The sequence below is a fragment of the Podarcis cretensis genome (genome assembly GCF_951804945.1).
Source record: "Podarcis cretensis genome assembly, chromosome: 16".
NCBI lineage: Eukaryota > Metazoa > Chordata > Lepidosauria > Squamata > Lacertidae > Podarcis > Podarcis cretensis.
In genome coordinates, this window is record NC_137186.1 from 22,420,513 (window position 1) to 22,444,187 (window position 23,675).

Below are 23,675 nucleotides of genomic sequence, written 5' to 3' on the forward strand. Positions count from 1 at the left end.
CGCCTTTTTCCCCTCCGCCAAAGCCTAGACTACTATTTATTTTTATTTCTCGTGTCTGTCCCTCACTTCTCCAAGCCAACAAAGAGGGAACATGCTTCTGGGGATGTGTTTGGGGGTTTTTTTTTGGGGGGGGAGAGAAAGATGCTGGCAGAAAAGCCAAGTGCAAGCGGGGGCAGAGAGCGAACGCTGCTAGCTGTGTGCTATTCATCCAGAGGGCATTTCAAACAGCAGGCCCGCAGCAGAGAGAGGCTTTCAGCCCCCATTTCCCGGCTGCAGTACCTAGAAACCCGTTGGACAGAGCATAATGGTGCTGGAGGTATCTGCTCAAAAAATCTTTGTTTGCTGTTCTCTCGGGTCGGAGGAAATGGGTTTTAGTATTTGGCTACATGCTCCTCTCTGCCTTTCCTCTCTGCCCCCCTCCTTCCATCGCCGGTTCCTTTTGTTGCTGTCAGACCACTCCATGCAGAAGGTCAGTGCACTTATCCACTCACCTTGGACGCTGCGACCTCTGCAGCTGGCAGCGTGCCACTTGTCCCTGAAGGGCTGGCTTCCGTGGGCAAAAAGGGAGCCAGCCCCAATCTGCTTTCCTTGAGGCTGAGGATTGTCTTTTACTGGGGCAGGCAGCACATAGGCAGGGTCTCTGGAACCAGAGCTCTTTCCCCAGGGTTTATCTGGAGTGAGGGATTTCTGCCCCTGCCCCCAGCCCAAGGGCCGTGTTTTCTCACAGATGGCCTTCTGGGGTCCGCGTGCCAGCAGTGGCTGTGGCAAAAGCAGACGTGACCCATCTCCACCCCGGGACGTAAAAGGCATCATCACAGCTCAAGGATCATCATCATCATATTTATACCCGCCCATCTGGCTGGGTTTCCCCAGCCACTCTGGGTGGCTCCCAACAGAATATTAAAACCACAATAAAACATCAAACATTAAAAACAGGGCTGCCTTCAGATGTCTTCTAAGCGGCAGGTAGTTGTTTATTTCCTTGACATCTGGTGGGAGGGCATTCCACAGGGTGGGCGCCACTACCGAGAAGGCCCTCTGCCTGGTTCCCTGTAACTTCTCGCAGTGAGGGAACCACCAGAAGGCCTTCGGAGCTGGACCTCAGTGTCCGGGCTGAACGATGGGGGTGCAGAAGCTCCTTCAGGTATACTGGGCCGAGGCCGTTTAGGGCCTTAAAAGTCAGCACCAACACTTTGAATTGTGCTCGGAAACGTACTGGGAGTCAAGTCTTTCAGGACCAGTGTTATATGGTCTCAGCGGCCGCCCCCAGTCACCAGTCTAGCTGTGGCATTCTGGATTAGTTGCAGTTTCCGAGTCTCCTTCAAAGGTAGCCCCACGTAGAGCGCATTGCAGTAGTCAAAGCGGGAGATAACCAGAGCATGCACCACTCTGACGAGACAGGCTGCGGGCAGGTAGGGTCTCAGCCTGCGTACCAGATGGAGCTGGTAGACAGCTGCCCTGGACACAGAATTGACCTGTGCCTCCAAGGACAGCTTTGAGTCCAAAACGACTCCCAGGGGCACAGTTGCCCCATTCAGGATCAGGGAGTCCTCCACCCACACCCGTTCCCTGTCCCGCCAAAACAGTACTTCTGTCTTGTCAGGATTCAGCCTCAATCTGTTAGCCGCTATCCATCCTCCAACCTCCTCCAGACACTCACACAGGACAAGGGGTCATTCCAACCAGATAAAAGCATCAGAGTGCCAAGCAGAGACAGTGATGGGGTGTAGCCTCAGGAGGATGTGTGGCCTGGGTACCATTCCAAAGCCTGGCCAGAACCCAGGCCAGAGGTTCTCCACCTCTGATGCAGATAAGCCATGAACTGTCCACATCACGTCAACCCTAATTTGGGGGAATCCACTTTGCAGCTTTTGTATTTCTTTTGGGTTTTGACGAAGGTGGTAGTGAATGGGTGGGGGGATGCTCAGAAGATGTAGACCCTCAAGAGAGGAATTGTGCCCCTGTGGACCTCCTTGGCAACCTCAGCTTCAGAACAGCCATCATCGTTTTCCTCTGTCTTTCCAACGAACTTGATACATATCCTGACTGTGTTATTTGAATATGCGGTTATCCTGTAAAAACTTGACTCCTTTTCCCTGGCTGACTTTCCCAGTGCCTTTGGAGCTCTCTCTGTTCCGCCGTACAGGATTCCCCCTCTATTAATTTGCTTTGGATTGTCTTTTAAATACTTTTTTATTTGCCCAGGCTTTCCCCTGCCCCGAAGGTGCTGAATCTGGTCACTGAAGTTGGGCTCCCGTGCTCAGCAGTTTGGGACGTTGTGTTTTATCCACTGCTATAATGATGTGGCAGTCAACATTTTCCCACTGCTGATTTTATGCACCGAGTTTTGTACGCCACTTAAGCATTTTTCTTTAATACTAAAGTGGGGGGTATATTCTTAAACAAAATACTGGCAAATCCCTAGACGCATTACTTTTCTCGGCTGCGAAGGCTACTGGTGCGAGACACACCAGTCCTCCTGAGCCGTACCTGTTTGTCGTTGAAGTCGATATCAAGTTCCTCTCATCGTGTTGCAGGCACTGGCTTCAATGTCTCTTAATCTTGCCTTGGAGGACCTTGTGTCCCCCCATGCTTTCTAAAAGTGATGTCCCCAAGTTCCTTTTGTTGGCCTTGCTGGTGTAACCTGACTTCTGTTGAACGTTGGCATTGCAAGAGCTCAGTTTGCTGCGTCTCCTCGGCCTCACGCATGGGAACGTTGCTTCCTTCATTTATTTATTTATTGCATTTATAACACACCTTTCTCCAAGGACCTCAAGGCGGTGTGTGTGGTTCTCCCCTCCCCCCTATTTAATCACCACAACAACCCTGTGAGGCAGGTTGCACTGAGAGCCAATGGCTGGTGGCAGTGGTCACCCAGTGAGCTTCAGAACCTGAGCAACACAATTGCAATTCCCAGTACAGTGGTACCTTTAGGTTACATACGCTTCAGGTTACAGACTCCACTAACCCAGAAATAGTGCTTCATGTTAAGAACTTTGCTTCTGGATGAGAACAGAAATTGCGCTCCGGCAGTGCGGCAGCAGCAGGAGGCCCCATTAGCTAAAGTGGTGCTTCAGGTTAAGAACAGTTTCAGGTTAAGAACAGACCTCCGGAACGAATTAAGTACTTAACCCGAGGTACCACTGTACAGTCATACCTCTTGTTACGTTCGGTTCAGGTTACGTCTTTTCAGGTTGCGTCCCGTGGCGACCCGGAAAAAACAGAGCGGGTTACTTCCTGGTTTCGCCCCATGCACAGACACTCAGAATGATGTCACCTGCATGTGCAGAAGCAGTGAATCACGACCCACGCACGTGCAGACGCGGGTTGCATTCTGCTCATGAAGCGAACAGGGCTCCAGAACGGATCCCGTTCGCATCCAGAGGTACCACTGTAGCTGGTATTTGGAGACATCTTACCTCTGACACAGGAGGGAGAACATAGCCGTTGTACCTAGTGATCCCGGACAGCCTTACTGTCCATATTCCGGATTGCAAGGCCTCTCAAGAGCACCACTATCCTTTCCAGAACCCAGCAAGGCTTCCTCCAAATCCTGGGCCTCGCCCATTCCTTCTGCTCCCAAGCTGAGCAACCAGCTTCCTTCGTGACTGCCTGAATTTCTCTCTCTCCGCTTGCGAGCTCCGTGATGGGTTTGTGAGACATTTTAGTGCCGAGTATGGCAGCCGCCAGCTCCTGTGGCCCCCCGCCCTTCCTCCCCACCCCCTTTAATCGGAGGCTTGTTTTGGAAATATTTCCGAGTGAGTCAGTAATAATCCTGTGCACACTTCCCCCCTCTCGGGAGCCGCAGTTCGTGCGGAGGAGGTGCCCGCTCCCAATCCCGCTAAATTACTATTGACTTGTGTTCCGTGCGCTCCACAAACATTTCACTCAGCCGTCACCAGCAGGGCTGGCGGTCTCCTGCCAGGGGTAACTTGGGAGGCCAGCTGCGCGAGGCCAAGCATCCTGCTCTTCCCCATCGATCAAAGAATTAAACTGACAGGAGGGGAAATTTTCAGGCCCAGCTGAAGCTTGGGATGGAGGGTGGGGGGGGAAGCGAGCACGCCTTGGATGGAGGGGGGCGGGACGAGACGCAAATGGAAAGCTTGGGAGGTCGTGGGGGTCCAGGATGTGGGGAGGCGGGGGTGTCTCTGTTTCATATGTCAGGCGCTGAAATGATGAGAACAGATTTAGGCAGAAGTGCTTCATCCAAGCCTAGTTGTGTTGTGTTGTTTCTTTTCTCTCCCCCCCTCCCAATTTTTATTAAATTCTTTCAACATATAGCAACATCATACAGATAAACAATGCTTTTTCTGGAAAAAAAAGGTGGGGGAACTCACCAAAAAGGAAGTTAGTTTATTGTGGGCCCAGTCACAGTGCCACAGCCCCCCACCAGGCAGTGGTTAAATGTAAGATGTGATTAATAAACGTAAGCAGACAATGATCTGGAGTAGCAATGGCCACAACTTTATTGATTACAGATATAGGTGGGTTTTTGGTTGAGCCATTGGGTGTATATCCGTTCCAGCACACCCAGACAAAAAAATTATTAATATTTTATTTTTTAAAAAGTAAGGGAACTCAGCTAAAAAACAAACAAGCCCACCCTGCAGATAAATAACCGTAACCCAGGAGCCGGTGTTTAGGCAGTGCATGCAAAATAACAATCAAATAGCACAAGTTCTTATCCCGGATCATGGGTATAGGAAGGTGATAGATGGTTATCCAGAAAGTTTTGTAACTTGTGGTGAGTCCCCTTTTTTTCATTTTTCGCTGTGTAATTAATGAAGCTGTTTCAAAAGGGTCTTTGTGCAGAACAACACACACCCCTCCTCTGAAATCTTTGCACAAAGAGTGGTTAAGAAACTTATTTTTTAAAAGTTATTGATTTGTTAACAGCAAAAAGTACAAAACAAGAAAAAGAAAGCAAACAATCAAAAAATTAAGCCATAAAGCAGTGGTTTTCAACCTGTGTGCCATGGCCCCCTGGGGTGCCGTGAATGATGGTCAGGGGTGCCGCGGGCAACACTGGCCTCTGTCCCTCTTTCCTTCCCTCCCTCCTCTGATGCCCTCTTGCGTCTCTCCCTCCCAAGGGCTTGCACATCTGTTTGTTGTAGCAACTCTGGCTACAAGCTCTGCAGGTGAATGGTGCCTCTGGGACTGGCCAGGGAGGGCTTCCCAGGCCCCTGTGGGGCGGTGTGAGGAGGAACCTCTCTTTGGGGTGGAAGGGGGCACCTCAGAGACCAGGGTAGCAGCTGCCCAGATGACTCTCAAGAAGAGGTGAGAGGAGACTGAGGGAACACTCCACGAGGGAGGGTGTTTGAAAAAGGGTGAGAGGCTGCCAGCTCTGCAGGCAAGGGGTGACATAACTAGGCTCCTGAGCACTTGGGACTTTCTAGTTTGGAGACAAGGCAAGTAAAAGGAGGCATGTGAAAAGTTTATAAATTGATGCATGTCACAGAGAGAGTAGGTAGAGAAAAGTTTTTTCTCATAATGCTAGAAATCGTGGGTGTCCCATGAAGCTGAATGTTGGAAGAATCAGGACAGATAGAACAAAAGGACTTCTTCATGCAGCTCATAGTTAAGCTATGGAAACGTAACTCCCACAAGAGGCAGTGATGGCCACCAACTTGGATGGCTTAGGAATAGACAGATGCATTGAGGACAAGGCTATGAGCCACAATAGGGAAGCAGGTGGTGCTGTGGGTTAAACCACAGAGCCTAGGACTTGCCGATCAGAAGGTCGGCGGGTCAAATCCCTGTGACTGGGTGAGCTCCCGTTGCTCGGTCCCAGCTCCTGCCAACCTAGCAGTTCGAAAGCACTTCAAAGTGCAAGTAGATAAATAGGTACCACTCCAGCGGGAAGGTAAATGGCATTTCCGTGCGCTGCTCTGGTTCGCCAGAAGCGGCTTAGTCATGCTGGCCACATGACCCGGAAGCTGTACACCGGCTCCCTCGGCCAATAAAGCAAGATGAGCGCCGCAACCCCAGAGTCGGCCACGACTGTACCTAATGGTCAGGGGTCCCTTTACCTTTCCTTTTATGAGCCACAATGGCTATGTTCTGCCTCCACTGTCAGAGGCGCTAGGCCGAGAATCTTAGGTAGGCAGAGTGCTATTGGGCTCATATCCTGCTTGCAACTTCTCTATGGGCATCTTATGGGCATCTTATGGTTGGCCACTGTGAGAACAGGATGCTGGCAAAGATCACCAGTGTCGAAGCAATGATTCTTCAACATCAACTTTGTTGGACTGGTCATGTTGTGCGGAGGCCTGATGATCGTCTTCCAAAGCAACTACTGTATTCCGAACTTAAAAATGGAAAGTGCAGTGCTGGTGGTCAACAAAAGAGGTTTAAAGACTTTCTCAAGGCAAATCTTTAAAAATGTAGTATAAACACCAACAACTGGGAAACACTGGCCTGCGAGCGCTCCAGTTGGAGAACAGCCTTTACCAAAGGTGCCATGGGCTTTGAAGACACTCGAACTCAAGACGCAAGGGAGAAAGGAGAGTTGGCCTCCACAGTCACTTACGGACTCATTGTTAAAACTGTGTTTATGGAAGACAATCTTACTCGGCTACGAGTAATCACCAAAGAAGAAAGAAGAACTAGATAGGCCACTGGCCTGATCCAGCATACTCGTCTTAGGTTCTTTTTTAAAATTAAAAATCCACCCGCCTAGCCCCCCAATCAGATTTTTATTTTTAGCGAGAGTGAGTTAGCAAATCTGTAGAGACAGGACATGACTTCTACCTCCATTAAAAATAAATAAATGCATGCAGCCAAATCGTAATCTTGTCCCAGCCTCGAAACAGGTGTGGGCACCTGTCTCCAAATGACGCCTTCCCTGGCTCTCAGCTCTGACGCTTGGACAAAGCTACGTCAAGTCGTTGGTGGGATAGGAAGGGCTCCTGTCACTCCCCCCCCCCCACCCGCCGCCTATTCCATCTCCCGCAACGTTCGTAAAAAGTACAAGACCAGAAGTACAACTTGGTCCTGGCATTCTGTCAAGGAATTAATTGGAAAAATAAAAAAAAAAAATCATTAGATGGGGGGACTCCAGAAATGCAAAATTGTTTGGTCGAGGACGGAGCAGGGGAAAGCATGGCTTTTGTCAGGTTAATTTCTCCCGTATTGATGTTTTGTGACATTTACTTGTTGTTTATCTTCGGAAGCAGCTGTAATGCTAAAAGAAAATGCAGCAGCTTGTCCTATGTGTTTATTTTACACCCTCTCCCCGAGTCCTGCAAGTACATTTTATTTGTTTGTTTGAGATGGGTGTTTTGATGGCTGAGATCGGGCTTTGAACAGCTGTTCCCCACATGGAGAGCTGCTTTCTAAAATTGCGGAGGAAGTGCAGAAGGGGGGGGGGGGCGTGTTTTGCAAGGAATGTTCACAGTGAGCCTCTGCTGTTCACTTGATCCTTCTCTGAGTTTGGGAAATAGTAAAGGAGATATCTGTATAAAAAATGTATATATGGCTTTGTGTTTTCCCCTTTACTCCTCTGCCAACTGCTTAGTTTTTCTTCCTTTCCCTAGGGTTTCCCCCAAAAGAAGCCTGTTTGCCACCTCTTGCATGCTCTTTCCACATTCCATGACTGACACTTGCCCTGCAGAAGTTAAACCAAACTTAGTTTGGTGAAGGAGTGGGGAGACTTCATTTCCCCCTATTCTGCCCACCAGCACCCAGGATTGGTTGAAATAGTGTGAGGTCACGGAATGCTGACAAACAGTCTCCAGGGGAAGGGCCAGTCATGGAATGTGGGCAAAGCATGCAATAAACGATGGGCAGGGAGGGGGCGGCTCTCAGAGTCTAGAAGCAGGAAGAAGCTCTAAGGTGTTGCTAGAGAAGAAGGGTAAAGAAAAATTTGCTGAGAAACAAAAGGAAATGGAGATGGAGTGAGCAGAGGAAAGAAAAGTGAGGGTAGAAGGCAAGAAAGTCAGAGGCGTCACAGTGAGACAAGAGATGCTAAGAGGAGGAGGAGGAGGAGGAGGAGGAGGAGGAGGAGGAGGAGGATTATTATTAATTTCTACCCTGCCCATCTGGTTGGGTTTCCCCAGCCACTCTGGGAGGCTTCCAAAAAAAGATTAAAAATACATTAAAACATCAGTCATTAAAAACTTCCCTAAACAGGGTTGCCTTCAGATGTCTTCTAAATGTCAGCTCCTTCCTCAGTTTCCCCTCCGGCAAGTGGGGATTTTGAGAGGTCCTGTTCCACCCCTTCGGGAAAAGTGTGTGAGTGGTGCCCACGAAATATTTCAAGTTCATAGCAGTGAGCAGTCAGAGCAGGGAGCAATTCTTTCCTCCTGCATCTTAAACGCTCCTCATGGGCTGCTGTGAGGCAGTTGGCAAAGCCACCTAAAGATAAAGGCAGGACCGCGAGGCCACAGCCAGGGAAATCCGGGTGCGGCGCTGCAGCGGAATTGCATGAGCCTGCTGCATCAGACCAGTGGCCCATCTTGTTCAGCATCCTGTTCTTGCAGTGGCCAACCAGCTGCCTGCAGCAAGCCGCCAAGCAGGACCCCCAAGCCCAAGAGCCCTCTCCCCTCCTGCGGTCTCCAGCAGCTGGTATTTGGAAGCATTTGCTGCCTCCAACAGGGCGTAGCCGTCGGAGTCAGGAAACAGCAGAGTGCAGCTCTGAATGCCACCATCTCTGCAGGCTAAGCTCTTTGCCCTTGTGGCCTGTTTGCAAACTCCCGCGTGGCACTTGGTGGGCAGGGCGCCAGCTAGGTGGGCCTCTGGCCTGACCCCACGGGGACCTTCCTTACATCCTTAGCTGCAGCCACCCTGCCTTGCCCTTCCGCAGCCCCAGAGGTGACCACATTTGGGCTGCGGCGGCAGCATCTGTTACTGCCTGGTGGGTCTTTTCTGATTGCTGGCTGGAGCAGCCTTGCGGAGAGAGCTGCGGCAGGAGGGGACCGGCCTCGGTGACCCTTCTGCCTCAGTTCCTGCCATGTTACCGACACCACCCCCACCTGAATCGGGGGGGGGGATGGGGAGCTGCTTCCTCTCCCGCATTTAGAGCCGCAGCCTCGCTCGCTTGCCTGGGGGTTTCCCTGCATCTGCACACCAACTCCCCATTCTTCCCACCACCGCCATCAGCTGCTGCTGCTGCCACCGCCGAGCTCTCATTACGCCGTGGCAGGTTTGGTTTCTGGCGGTCTTTGTGCAGTGGCATCACCTTGCTGCCCTTGCGGCAGAGAAGCGATTGGCAAGAGCTTCATTGGGAGAACACTCTGGTCAGCGACCGAAATAAATTGATTCATTTGTTCACACTGGGGGAGGGAAAGGCAGAGAAAACAACCATGTGTGCTCTTCCGGAGATTCTTGCTAGAAAATCCATAGAATATAAAACACAGAAAAGGTTGGGGTTGGGGTTAGGACCATTTTAGCACATCATGACCTCCTCAATGAATAAAAAGTTCCAGAGGTCATGTTACATACGTCACAGTTGCCAAACATGCATAACAGATGTGGGGAGAATATTCTGGTGGATTGTGCCCCATTGGGAAGAGTTAAAGCTCGTTGGCAGAGTATATGGAAAGGAAGCTGTCTTCTACTGAGCCTGGCGATTGACCCACCCAACTTTGTGTTGCCAGAGAACAAGGTTTCAGGTGGGACATATTCCCAGTCCTAGCTGGAATGTCTTCATGCCGATTGGCTGCTGGGAGCACAAAGCGACAGCTGCCTGCTTCCCCCTCAACACAACCTCAACTTTTTCTCACTTGGCCCCTTGCAGATTCCCCGACTGCAAAGAAAACAAAGCAATCAGCTGTTCTGGAAGAAATCATGGAGAAGCTGGAGGATGAAGGGGGTGAGGAAAGCAGCTAATGCCACTGGCCCCAGAACGATGAGGTAAGGGAGGTATCTCTTTCTTCCTTTCTACTGTTAACTTGATAACAGGGAAGGTTATTTGAAAGAAGGCATAAGAGAGGGTCCTCCATCCAATTGTAGCACTGGACTAGGACCTTGGGAGACTAGCATTCAAGTCCCCGCTCAGCCGTGAAGCACGCTGGGTCACCTGGGGGCCACTGTCTCAGCCCTTCAGCCTAACCTACCTCGTAGGGTCGTTATGAAATATAAAGATGCAAGGGAGAGGAGTCTTGAACGTCAGATTATCCTGGAGGGAACGTGGGAGATAATGTTGCTAATAGGTCAACAGTCTTTTTGAAGCCTAAGGGCTGTGTTCCCCTGTGGGCAACCTTTGGGGGGGGGGGTCAGGACCAGGGGCGAAAGTGGATGTGGGGAAGTACAAAGGATGGCAGAGGAGAGAGTCCCGAGAGCCAGGCATGTTTGGAAGGATGCCTTTGACCTGGAGCAACAAGGCTTCAGCTTAAAGTAGGGCACCCTGGACTTACAGGCAATGGCAGATGATTCCGATTGGGCAGAAGGGAGGAAGGCCACCAGTAGGTGGGGTCCATAACAAGTGTGGTCCTAGTTTTGTCCGCATATCCTTCTCCCTGTTGAATTAAAAAAGGAGAAGAAGGGGAGGAGGAAGCTAACAGCCTTGAGACCTCCTAAACTGCCCTAAGACCTCCAGGTATATAAATTCAAAAAATAATAAGCCTGGCCCCAGGACTGGTTGCAGTTAAGAAGGCAGGCAAGTGGGGGCTGGTTGAGGACAGTCCGAACGTGGTGGGGCATTTTCCAATTTCCCCCTAGTGGGCCAAGCTCCTAGTGGGCCAAGGACAAGAAACCGTTCCTGCTCCCTAAAACGAAGGACCTGCATTCTGGAAGTCATGCTTGCTGTTTTCCCTCATGCCCCCACCCCACCCTGAGGGGGACTGCAAAGTTGGGGGAGCGCTGTCCTCCTCTACCATATTTAGATGTCTTAAGTTATAACGTCTTAGCTGTTTCAGGTTGCTTTTGAATTGTGTGCCTGTTTGCCTCCTTGGGACGGAAGGGCAGGGTGTAAATTCAATAAATATTGAACAAAAGAAGTCTCTGCTGGATCAGGCCAGCAGCCCATCAAGTCCAGCATCCTGTTCTCACAGTGGCCAACCAGATGCCTTTTCTGGGAAACCAGCAAGCAGGATCCGAGCACAAGAGCCCTCTCCCCTCCTGTGGTTTCCAGCATCTGGCATTCAGAAGTATGGCTGCCTCCGACGGTGGAGGCAGAGCAGAGCCCTGCAAAGTGTTGGTTGTCACTGCCTCCTGTGGGAGTGAGTTCCACAGTTTAACTGTGCAGTGCATGAAGAAATTCCTGCTTTTGCCTGTTCCAAATCTTGCCATTTCATCCTGGACTGCTGCAGAACCATGACATGTGGGTAAGCATGGGCATAGCCAGGATATATGATAGGGGAGGGCAGGACTTTGGGGGGGGGGGCAGAACCGAGCTATCTGCGGCTTTATTGGTCAGTTAGTTAAGTATTTTTATTGATTTACAGTGGTACCTCGGGTTAAGAACTTAATTCGTTCTGGAGGTCCATTCTTAACCTGAAACTGTTCTTAACCCGAGGTACCACTTTAGCTAATGGGGCCTTCCGCTGATGCCGCTACACGATTTCTGTTCTCATCCTGAAGCAAAGTTCTTAACCCGAGGTACTATTTCTGGGTTAGCGGAGTCTGTAACCTGAAGCATCTGTAACCTGAAGTGTCTGTAACCCAAGGTACCACTGTACTTGATTTGGAGGTGGTGCAGCTGCATCCCCTGGCTATGCCCATGTGGGCGAGCCTCATAATCTGGGCCACTGATTGGGCACATGGTGAAAGGCATGCCTTCATTCACTGAAGCCTCCTCACAGGCCAGAAGGCAGTGTTTTGCTCTCAGATCTTTGGCCACCCTGGACGTTCCCCAAGCCTTCCCTCTGGCTGCTGCTGCTGCTGGCATTGAGCGCTGGCCCTCATCAAGATTGGCTGCTGCCCTCCCCGAATCCAAGCTGTGCTCTCCAGAGGAAGATGTCAGAGTCAGAGGCATCCAGAGGCACCCTGAAATTAAGAGCTCTTCCAGAGGCCCTGTGCTTATTCCAGAAGCGCAGTGGGAAGGTGGCTGCGACTTAACCTGGCGGGGATTAGCCGGCAGCTTCCCTTTCATCACGAGAGCCTCCCGATGCCTCCCACCGAGGAGGCAGGTGTATTCGAGAGGCAATTGTTGGCCAGATGGAGCCCTGAGCCGCCACTCGAGAGTCTTCCCCACCGCCGAGGGGTCTCCCCCCCCCAAAAAAGCCCAGTAATCTGCCGGGGGGTGGGGAGTGAGTCGCGGCCGCCCCACTGCTTGGCCTGTCAGCAAGAGTGCTGCGCAGCAATAGGCCAGGAGCAGGAGGGAGGGAGGGAGGGCACATGGTCTCAGGTAATGCGGGTGCTGGCTGGGGGGCTCCTCGCACCATTGCAGGTTGTCTGCGACCGTCTTCCATGCAGATCGGTGATGGCACCTCTGCGGCTCAAAGGGGGAGAGGTGGGGAAACTCTGAACCATCACAGAGGGAGAGATGCCTTGACGGCAGCCAGAGAATGCAGGAGTCAGAAGCAGCGATGCTTCTGAACGCAACTTGCTGGAAAGCACAGGAGGGGAGAGGGCTCTTGTGCTCAGGTCCTGCAACAAGCATCTGGTTGGCCACTGTGAGAAGAGGATGCCAGACTAGATGGGCCATTGGCCTGATCCAGCAGAACTCTGCTTATGTACTTATGGATGGGGTGACCCAGGCTGATCCAACATTCCCCTAAAGGTAAAGGTAACCCTTACCATTAGGTCCAGTCGCAGACGACTCTGGGGTTGCGGCACTTATCTCGCTCTATAGGCCAAGGGAGCCGCCGTTTGTCCGCAGACAGCTTCTGGGTCATGTGGCCAGCATGACTAAGCCGCTTCTGGCGAACCAGAGCAGCGCACGGAAACGCCATTTACCTTCCCGCCAGAGTGGTACCTATTTATCTACTTGCACTTGACGTGCTTTCGAACTGCTAGGTTGGCAGGAGCAGGGACCGAGCAACGGGAGCTCACCCCGTCACGGGATTCGAACCACCGACCCTCTGATCAGCAAGCCCTAGGCTCTGTGGTTTAGACCACAGCACCATCCGCGTCCTCTAAACATTCCCCTAAAGACTGGGTCTAAAGCCGTTTCTGCACCAACATGCATTATGATCCGTAACCTTCTTGTTTCTTAAGGACAGAGTTTGCTCGCTTCTCAGCGAAGCCTGCTTTGTTTGCCAAGTGTGTGTAAAAGATCTTTTCCTCCCCCAAATAGCTGGGATAATTCTTTCCACTTCTGGGGACAAAATGTTTTCCTTGTTTTAGAACAGGGACGTCCAACTCCCAAAAGACTGTGATCTACTCCTGGGGGAAAAAACTAGCAGTGATCAACCCATGGGGGGGACCCAAAGTTGTTGTTGAGCTTTTTTTTTAGAGGGGGGGCGCCAGAGTTTTGCCAAACGCCGTGCGCAAATGCAATTGTGCTCTTTTGCTCTTTTTCCCCGGCAGAGGAAAATGAGACCACAATCGACTGCTATCACCAGGGGATCAAGCTGTTGATCATGGTCGACCAGTTGGACATCCCTGTTTTAGAACAACAACAACCCACATATGCTCACAGCCATTTCTGTACATCAGTAGGCACTGCTAATTTTGCACCATGGAGATGATTGGTCCATTTGGGCTCCTGGGCCACTGTTCCACCAAGCTCAGTCTCAAGAACATCTCAAGGAGAACCCTGCTGGATCAGGTCCATCTAGCCCAGCATCCTCTTCTCATTGTCGCCAACCAGATGCTCCTGGGAAACCTGCAAACAGGACCTGAGCATGAGAACAATTCTCCCCTCCAGCAACTGGAGAATGTACCCATCATGGCTAGTAGTCTGCTCTCAGACAGCCCCCAGCTGCCTGCCTTCTTACTTGCAAGCAGTCCAGGAGGTGTATAATTCAGCAGGGAGGTGAAGGAGGAGGAAGATGGGGACAAAACTAGAATTTCATTCCCTGTGCCTGTCATTAGCTCTGGCGCCACCTACTGTTGACCTCCCTCCCTCTGGGTTTACACCAGAAGCAGCCAACATGATGCCTGCCAAGTGTCATTGGACTCTAGCTCCCATCAGCCCTAATGGTCAAGGATGATAGAAGTTGGAGTCATCCAAGGGGGGACCACGGTGGCCAACTCTAGTCAACACACTATGTAACGTAGGTCAATCATCAGCTGGTGTTGGTGGCAATTCTTCACTGAGAACCGTGTAGTGAAATGAATGCACCCCTTAGGGCTGGGCGATGTTATCAATAGATAGTTCAAAAAAAGTTTCAAGTCCATATCGTGATACTGGTTTCATAATTTTTGACCTGGCAATATATTGCAAATCGTGGAGTGTGTGTGTGTGTGTGTGTGTGTTATGCAAAAATCACATTGCCGCAAAAACCATGAAGCCAGCCAATGCCTCTACATAGCTCCATTCTTCTTTCAGACATCGTGATATATCAGTATATCGCAATGTTCAGCTGGTGATATATCGCAATGTTGAAAACCAGATATCGCCTAGCCCTGGCTCCCATATAAATGCCAAGAGTGGAGAGTGGTCTATTAGTGCCTCGGAGAGCAGTTCAAATCCCCTCTTGGCCACGGAGCTCTCTTAGGGGACCTTGGGGAAGGGACCAGTCCCTGCCTGCCTCTTAGCCTAACCTACCCCACAGGCTTGTTGTGGGGATTAAATGAGGAGGGGGAGAGAGAACCATGTACGCTACCTTGGAGATACAAATGCAGGCAACCCATCTAGGATTGAGTTGGCTCTGCCTGTCATTGGCTCTGGCGCCACCTACTGTTGGCCTCCCGGCCTCCCACTCCAGCACTCCCAGCTGCAAGTGATGCTCATGGATAATAACGAGCGAGATGGACACCCCTAACAAGCATGCAGCAAAAGTGTTCAGCCACAGGCAGCATGTATCTCCCCTCCCCATACCGTCTTCCATAGCAGGGTGGATTCCCCCTCCCAGGCTGCCTCCCCTGCAGTACCAAGGCAAAGGATTAGTGCAGGCAGAGCAGGTAGGCTTTCGCGTACAGAGGCGAGCTTGGTTTCAACATCTAATTCAATTTGTTCTGCTGAGATTGAAATATGAAATGCTTGCCAGTCAGATGTTCAAAGGCACCAGAGGTTGGGGTGGGGGGGGGCAAGGAGGGAGGGGTTGAAGAGAACAGAGAGCGCTTTCTGAAGTTTGCATTTTTATGAAAATCAATTTAACCGTTTGATTTCCCCCTCCCCACCCACAGCACGCAATTGGGTTTGTTTTTGTTTCCACACCCCCCCGACTTTCCAGCCTTGATGAAGACTTTTAATATCTCAAACCACACACACACACCCATCAATAATGATATTTATCTCCTTTCACCAGGGGCTTTTTTAAAAAAGTGTTTTGTTTTGGCCTAATAATGTTACGAGTATAAAAGGAATCTCTTCTGATGGACAATTGCACACACAGCTGCAAGGACCACTTGTTGACAGTTTCTCCGTCAAAAGGAGACTCTGGCCTCCGTGATGAGTTTTGGGGGCGGCGTGCAGGGGGAGGGGGTTAAATAAATAAATAAATGCTGCTCCTCTTCCCCTGAAATATTCTAATCACACTGAATTTAGTGGTGGGGGAGGGAATTGCAAGTTAATTCATTAATTACACCAGAGTGGGTGAAACTTCAGTCTTAATTAAGAGTTTTAAATAGTAGAGCACTGGTTGGTTGGCTGTTTTTATTCTTGTTTTGAAGATAACTCTGAGGCAGTGCAGGTTGTTGTTGTTATTATTATTGTAGTAGTAGTAGTAGTAATAATAATAATAATAATAATAATAATAATAATAATAATTCACTTTTATATATCTGGAAGGCTGGATCCTGCCCCTTCACATTTTACACTCCAGTTGGCTTGTTTGTTTCAATGATTGTTGTTGTTGTTATTAATTACTCAAAAGAGAAGGGTTATTGCTGTGTTCGGAAGAGATATCTGGAGAACTAAAGGTTCCCCACACTTTCTATAGGCAATCCAGATTAAAGGGGCCTTTAAAGACTTATATCTGCCTGTTTTAAGACTTATATCTGTTAACAGACCTCTGGAGTTACTAAAAATCATCCTGTTTTCAGTGAGACGAGCAGGAAGGTAAAACATAACAGAAGATTTTTTATTATTATTATTATTATTATTATTATTATTATTATTTCATTATTTATACGCCGCCCATCTGACTGGGTTGCCCCAGCCACTCTGGGCGGCTTCCAGCAAAACATAAAAGCACCACAAAACATCAGACATTAAAAACTTTCCTCCACAGGGCTGCCTTCCGATGTCTGGGTTCCAGAGGTGGGAAGGATGTGGCGGAGGTCGAGGAGTTAACTTTTTTTGTTCGTCAGGCAAGGAAGGACTCGTGATTATTGGATGATGGCAGTTGTTGATTAGGGGCAATATCGTTGCAGTCCAAGCATGTCCAGTGAGCAACTGGGCTGTCTAAATTTGCTGAAGTTTCTGAACCATCTTCAGATGGTCTTTAATCCCGTGGTGCCTGGTGCAGAGAAAGTGGGATAGGGCAAAGCTTTCCTCCCTCTTGAATAGCACTAGGACTCATGGACAACGAAACTCCAAGGGGAGACAGTGATGGCCATCAAGTTGAGTGGTTTTAAAACAGGATTAGACAAATTTATGGAGGAGGAGGCTATCTATGATGACTACTAGCCCCATCCACTATGTTCTGCATCCACCAAGAGAGCCTGCATGCCTCTGAGCAGTGGTTGCTGGGGATCGCAAGTGGGGAGAGCGCTGTTGCTCCCGGGTCCTGCTCGAGGGTTTCCCCAAGGCCATCTGGTTGGGCACTGTGAGAAGAGGATGCTGGAACCAGATGAGCCTTGGACCTGATCCTGCAGGGCTTGTCTTATGCCTGTCTGTGGCTCTCCAGAGCCTCAGGCGGAGAGAGATCTTTTCCCACCTACTTGCTGCTTGGTCAATGGAGGAGGCAGTTGGGGATCAGTGGGGAAGGTCAGTAGCTCAAGTAAGCGGCAAGGTGCCTGCATTGGTGGGCATAAAAAGGTAAAGGTAAAGGTACCCCTGCCCATAAGGGCCAGTCTTGACAGACTCTGGGGTTGTGCGCCCATCTCACTTAAGAGGCCAGGGGCCAGCGCTGTCCGGAGACACTTCCGGGTCACGTGGCCAGCGTGACATCGCTGCTCTGGCGAGCCAGAGTCGCACACGGAAACGCCATTTACCTTCCCGCTGGTAAGCGGTCCCTATTTATCTACTTGCACCCGGAGGTGCTTTTGAACTGCTAGGTTGGCAGGCGCTGGGACCGAGCAGCGGGAGCGCACCCCGCTGCAGGGATTCGAACCGCCGACCTTTCGATCAGCAAGCCCTAGGCGCTGAGGCTTTAACCCACAGCGCCACCTGCGTCCCTCATTGGTGGGCATAGCCATAGGCTATTGGTGGGCATAGCCATAGGCAAAAGTGGGAAAAGCAAATAATGCGCTTGCTGCCCCCTTTGTACAGTTGACTGGCTTCTGTACACATTCCTCTCTCTCTCTCTTCATTCTCCATCAAGGTAAGCCAGGAGACAACCCAGCAAGGTTTGAAAAAGTGGTAGAGAAAAGTTTTTCTCTCCCTCTCTCATAACAGTAGAACTCGTGGACGTTTGATTAAGCTGAGTGTCAGAAGGTTCAGGACAGATAAAAGGAAGGACTGCTTCATGCAGAGTTAATCTGCGGAACTCACTCCCACAGGAGTACCCACTTGGATGGTTTTAAAGAGGATTGGACAAATTCATAGAGAACAAGGCTATCCGTGGTGAACAGCCATGATGGCTGTGCTCGGCCTTCATGGCCAGAGGTTTATGAACACCTGTTGCTGGAAACCATAGGAAGGGGAGAATGCTCTTGTGCTTGGGTCCTGCCTGCGGGCCCCCAAAGGCATTTTCTGGGCCACTGAGAGAGCAGGATGCTGGACTTGCTCAGCCATTGGCCTCATCCAGCAGGCTCTTCTTACCTTCTTACTAACAGAGGATAGAAAGCAAGGCTGGGAAAATGTATGTGGTCTGGGGAGATGGGGTATGTCCTGGGGAGAGTTCCAGTAGCCAGTTAGAGAGGCCTGCAGGGCTGTATCCCACCACCCTCACAGGCAGGCTCAAGGTGTCTGCATGACAAGGCCTTCATGGTGACTGCTCCCAGACTGTGGAACTCCCTCCCTAGGGAAGTCAGACTCTGCTCCCTCCTTGTCCTTCTGCTGCCAGGGGAAGACTTTTTTTATTGCAGCAGGCTTTGGGGGACTTGGTCTTCTATGTTTTAATAGATCAGAGAGAGAGAGAGAGAGAGAGAGAGAGAGAGAGAGAGAGAGAGAGAGAGAGTTCTGACTTTATTAATGTTTAGGTTTTTTAAAATGTTTGCCCCCCCCCATGTTAGCTTGAGTCCTGTTCAGGCATAGCAGCAGCAGCAGCAGCAGGCCTGAGGATAATACAGTCGTAGCTTGGAGGTCGAATGAAATCCATTCCGGAAGTCCGTTCGACTTCCAAAACGTTCAGAAACAAAAGTGCAGCTTCTGATTGGCTACAGGAAGCTCCATGCAGGAGCTATGGAACCCACATCAGATGTTAGGGTTCCAAAGAACGTTCGCAAACCGGAACACTCACTTCCGGGTTTGCGGCATTTGGGAGCCAAAACTTTCCACTTGCAAAGTGTTCGGAATCCAAGGTACAACTGTAATAGGCCTGAGGATCCCCTTCCTGGTGTTTGGAAAGTTAACACCAAGGCCTTGACTTGAAAAACCAGAGGGCAGGCACAGCACGGATCACACACAATGTCTGCGATGGCAGTCTGAGGCGCCTCAGGTGGTCCTTTTGAGGATGGCCACGTCTTAGGTTGTCCTTTCAAAAATAAAAGGGGGGGTGGGGAAGCGGGAAGTTTAAACAAGGGGCTGTGTTAATTGGATTACAGGGCAGCTGCCTGTGCTTCCTGCAGGGAGGCATCAGGTGCACAGAGACAGTACCTTCATTTCCAAACCTCGGGTTATATATCCAGGAAGCTCCTTTGCCCTTGCTGCCAAGTTAGGAGCAAACATGCATTTTGCCATGCCACTTCCCTTTACATTTGGGGGTGGGGATTAAAAATCCACGTGTTTCTCAGTGGGGGGGGGCATCGGATCCCATATGGTTTAATGCCCCCCCCCAATTTGGGGCTGCACGGAAGAAGGCATCCTCCTCCCTTGCGCCCTGGAGAATGAGCGGCACTTCTGCCTCCCTGTTTTCCCCCTCCAAGCGTATTCATTCGGGAGAGGGAGAAATGGCGTAGCAGGGAGCTGAGATTTCAGATTTATCCATTCATGAATAATAATCAGGCTGAGCAATTCACAGTAAATGGGTATCCAAATTGGCTAATAAGGAAGGCTTTCACCTCAAACTGGAGCTGGGCGAGAGACCGAGAATATCAACAGACGTTGGCTGTGGCATGTGTGTGTACGGCGATGTGACCTGAATCAGTGAAATATGCAAACCAGGGCCAGGGTGCCAGCAAAATAATAGGCATCTCTGTTAGCAGACGGAGGAGAGAGCAAGGCTGGCAGGCTGACAGCTTAGCAGCCTTGGCGGGGGCTTCCCATTTGGCGCCTGGGGCCCTGGTTAACTTCTTCCTGGCTCTCTCCGCTGCCTGCTCAGCTGAGTCACAGCAACGTCCGCTCTCACAGAATCACAGAACTGTAGAGGTGGAAGGTATCTCCAAGGTTCATCTTGTCCAACCCCCTGCAGTAGCAGGAATTGCAACTGAAAAATCCCCAACCGATGGCCATCCAACCTTGGTTTAAAAGCCTCTAATGGAGGGCCTTCCACCTTCTGAGGTGCAGGTAATACTGACCTGGATAGGCCAATGGCCTGACTCAGTATAAGGCTGTTGCTGTTGTTGTTTAGTCGTGTCCGACTCTTCATGACCCCATGGACCAGAGCACGCCAGGCCCTCCTGTCTTCCACTGCCTCCCGCAGTTTGGTCAAACTCATGTTTGTAGCTTCGAGAACACTGTCCACCCATCTCATCCTCTGTCGTCCCCTTCTCCCTGTGCCCTCCATCTTTCCCAGCGTCAGGGTCTTTTCCAGGGAGTCTACTCTTCTCATTAGGTGGCCAAAGCATTGGAGTCTCAGCTTCAGGATCTGTCCTTCCAGTGAGCACTCAGGGCTGATTTCCTTCAGAATGGATAGGTTTAATCTTCTTGCAGTCCATGGGACTCTCAAGAGTCTCCTCCAGCACCATAATTCAAAAGCATCAATTCTTTGGCGATCAGCCTTCTTTATGGTCCAGCTCTCACTTCCATACATCACTACTGGGAAAACCATAGCTTTAACTATACAGACCTTTGTTGGCAAGGTGATGTCTCTGCTTTTTAAGATGCTGCCTAGGTACCTTTCTGTATTCCTGTGTCTGTAAAGGGATGGGCCATAGCTCAGTGGCAGATCATCTGCTTTGCATGCAGGTCCCAGATTCAATCCCCGGTGTCTCCAGTTTGGTCTAGGAGAGCCCCCCGGCCTGGCAGTGGCTCTGTCAATGCAGACAACACTGAGCTTGATGCACCAAAGCAGTCTGATTCGGTTGTTGTTGGCATCTATCTGTCTTGAGAGACAATGGAGTGTGCCTGTAGGTGAAGTCAAGCCACTGCCTTAGCAGTACCCAAGTGACCTGCTGCAAAGGGAAGCAGAGCAAGACGATTGGCACCAGCCTGGCTTCAGGAGTTGCTGGAAGGAGGCGTACAAGGCGCCATCCAACTGTCTTAGGGACTGCCCTCCGGATTTGTGACTCCATGTGAGGCAGTTTTCTGTGTCCCCGGACCGCAGTGCTTGAGGTCCCAGTGCCTGAATTGAGACTAGGACTGGTTTCTCCATCACCATTTGAAGCAGGTGGGATCAAGGCAAGTCCAGGACCAGAGTGCTTACAAGTAGGCATCCGGTGAAACGAATCAACGTTGCTTTGTGGCAGAAGGTGGGGGAGCCTTTTGCTCTCCAGATGTTGCAAGACTTCCATCTGCCTCAGCCAGAAACGCCGGGAATAAGGGATTGTGGTAGTTGGAGTTCCAAAACATCTGGAAGGCCCCAGTGTTCCCTATCCCCCTGACTTAAGGCAAGGATAAGGAACCTGTGGCTCTCCAGGTGTTGCTGGATCCCAACTCTCATCAACTCCAGCCAGCAATGCCCAGCAATCTCAGACAGTGGGAAGAGTCCCAGACCAGAGGAAGAGTCAAGCATAGGTGCCACACCTCAGCATGAAGTGGGAAACTTGACATTAGCTGGGAATGCACTCCTCATGGACAACCTTCAGAGTACCATGCAAGCTACCCGCAATTTATTTTCACTGTACTTTTTTTAAAAAAAGAAGGAAAGCTCAAAGATTTAGCTCATTGGTAGGGAACCTCTATCCCCAGATATGTTGCAGAACTACATCTTCCATGGCCATTGGCAGTTTCAAAAACAGTCTTCAAAGGCAGCGCCACACAGAGCACATTGCAGTAGTCTAGTCTGGATGCCTAAGAATGTAAGACTGGGTTGTGGAACTAGTGACGCTGTTGGATCACAGCTCCCACCATCTCTGGCCATTGGTCATGCTGGCTGGGGCTGATGGGAGTTGGGAGTCCAACAACGTCTGGAGGGTCAGAGATTTCCAATCCCTGCTTTATTTATTTGCATTCGGAGCCAAACTGCCTCATGACAGCGGGGGCAAAAGACAGCCATCATGGCCGGCAGCCATTGGTAACCCTACCCCCCATGAACCTGTGCTAATCTTCTCCCAAGTTGGTGGCCCTCTTGTGGGAGCAAATCCCTGCAGAATATGTGCGCGCGCATCGTTGGTACATGTAGACAGGGAATTTGCACTCTCTCCTTCTGGAGGCGCTGGGTATAAATAAATGAATTAAGTCTGAGAGGGGAAGGAGAAGCCTCTGCATTTGCATGCAGGCCTCTGAGATTATTCGGGGAGGAGGCAGAGTGGAGGGGAGAGAGTGACTAAAGGGCTGGGAGCCTTGGACTTAGTTGGAATTCAGCCGCCAGAGCTTTGCCTCTCCCTCTGATGGCTGAGCGTGATTGACACTTACAAATTACCCAGCCAAAAGTGTCGAGTCTTTGACCCCTCAGTAACATCTTCGGCAAGCTTGAGATTTGCCAGCATTTTGTCATCTAATTACTACAAATCCCTTGAAAATTCACTGGCTGGTGAATTTTTAATGCGGGGCGCCGTTTTCAGCGTGATGCATTGCCCAGATGGGATTGCGTTCCCCTCTTTCCTTCTTTACTTTCTTCCCTCCCCAAGCTCTTCAATTCTTGCTGGGTGGGGAGGGGGGAGAGTTGTGGGGTGGTGGGCTCTGCCAGATGCCATTGCAGAACCAATGGCCCTCAAACCAATTATTTCACATTTATAGTTTGCAAGCACCTAGATCTGCATCTGCAGAACTGCTTTCTTTCTGTCCGAACCTTCTCGGCTGCAGTGTGCTTCAGAGGCGACAGGTGCCTGTCGAGTCCAGTGGGGCGGAACGTGGGGAGCCCATGCCGTAGGTGGAGCCTGAGCCATTGAGAGGTGGAGCCAACAAATTCCAGCTTCGTCTCCCTCCTCCTCCTCCTCGCAAGGGGCAGCACTAAAGCCACATTCATGCCATACGATTGGGGAAACTGGGGGTTGTCAAGGATGCTGAGTTGTTGGGAGACCCCTATTCCTCTGCTAGAGCCACAGTTCCCAGAGTTCCCTGGGAAGAGGGATAGAGGCTTAAGGGTGCTTGTTATGTGACCCCCCTAGCAGTCTGGCTTAACCTTCATTCCCTGTTCCCAGAGAATTCTGGAAAACGTAGCTCTGGAAGGGGAATGGTGATGGGGAGGTCCCCTAGCAACTTTCAGCACCCTGGATAGCTCCCAAGATTCTGTGAAGGGAGCCATGGCTGTTCAAAGTGGTATTGCACTGCTTTAAACATTTGGTGTGAATGAGGCCTAAGACGGAAGAGCAGGAGGCAAGCAGTGCCAGCCCTTGGAATAGCTGTAAATAAGAAACTGGAGGGGCAGCTCTGCGGTATTGGGTCAGAATGTCCTAATTACATGAGCTTCCTCAGGTCCTTCCCTGATGCTCAAGTTCTGCTGGGCAGAATGCTCCCTTCCAAGGATCAAGCCACCCACGTAACACTCTGTATCTTTTCTCTCCCCCGCCAGCCCCAGTTCAGAACTGAGTCACGGCCGAGAGAGCAACAAGGGGGTTCTGGCCACTCCTCGAAGCCAAGTGGATCTGTCCCGTGAACCCTGAAGAGGAGAGTCCTTTGAACAAGCAGCTTCGAAGCGATGGCACTCATCATTTTCATTCGTCTGCCGTTTCCTGGCTAGGAAAAGCAACAACTTGGCTTGATGAACCAGCAAAAGGAAGAAAAAGCTATCCGCAGTTCAGTTTTTGCCCTTCCTTAATAACTTGTATAGTTTTGAAAGAGAGAAAATGTGTACATAACTTATTTGTAATGAACACATCCTAATATAAAACAACCTATCCTTTGTTCCCACTGCCTGGTTTCTCTGTTTTACTCCCAATTCGTGTTCACTATTCCATTATTTTGCTCTCCCTTCAGTTTCACAGCATTTGCAGCCAGGGATGTAAGAGCAGAAATAGGAATCCTGGTAGGGTTGGAAGCACCAGAGTTGTGTGGGACACCAGAATAGATTAAAACATTAAGAAGAACCTGCTGGATCAGGCCAATGGCCCATCTAGTCCAGCATCCTGTTCTCTTGTGGGGTCCAACCAGATGCCTTTGG

The 23,675-nt window shown here is 50.4% G+C and overlaps 1 protein-coding gene and 1 long non-coding RNA gene across 2 annotated transcripts in view; one reads left to right on the top strand and one right to left on the bottom strand.

The window, feature by feature from the left end:
• The window catches only part of RBM19 (RNA binding motif protein 19), a 101,121-nt gene extending 77,696 nt beyond the window's left edge, over positions 1–23,425 (top strand). The window contains exons 24-25 of the mRNA XM_079957403.1: positions 9,737–9,852; positions 23,088–23,425. Of these exons, the coding sequence (XP_079813529.1) occupies positions 9,737–9,828 (92 nt within the window). The 3' untranslated portion in view covers positions 9,829–9,852; positions 23,088–23,425. The remainder of the gene's footprint in view (positions 1–9,736; positions 9,853–23,087) is intronic.
• The window catches only part of LOC307205137, an 854,388-nt gene that overhangs the window by 659,709 nt on the left and 171,004 nt on the right, over positions 1–23,675 (bottom strand). The gene's annotated exons all lie outside the window — the stretch shown is intronic.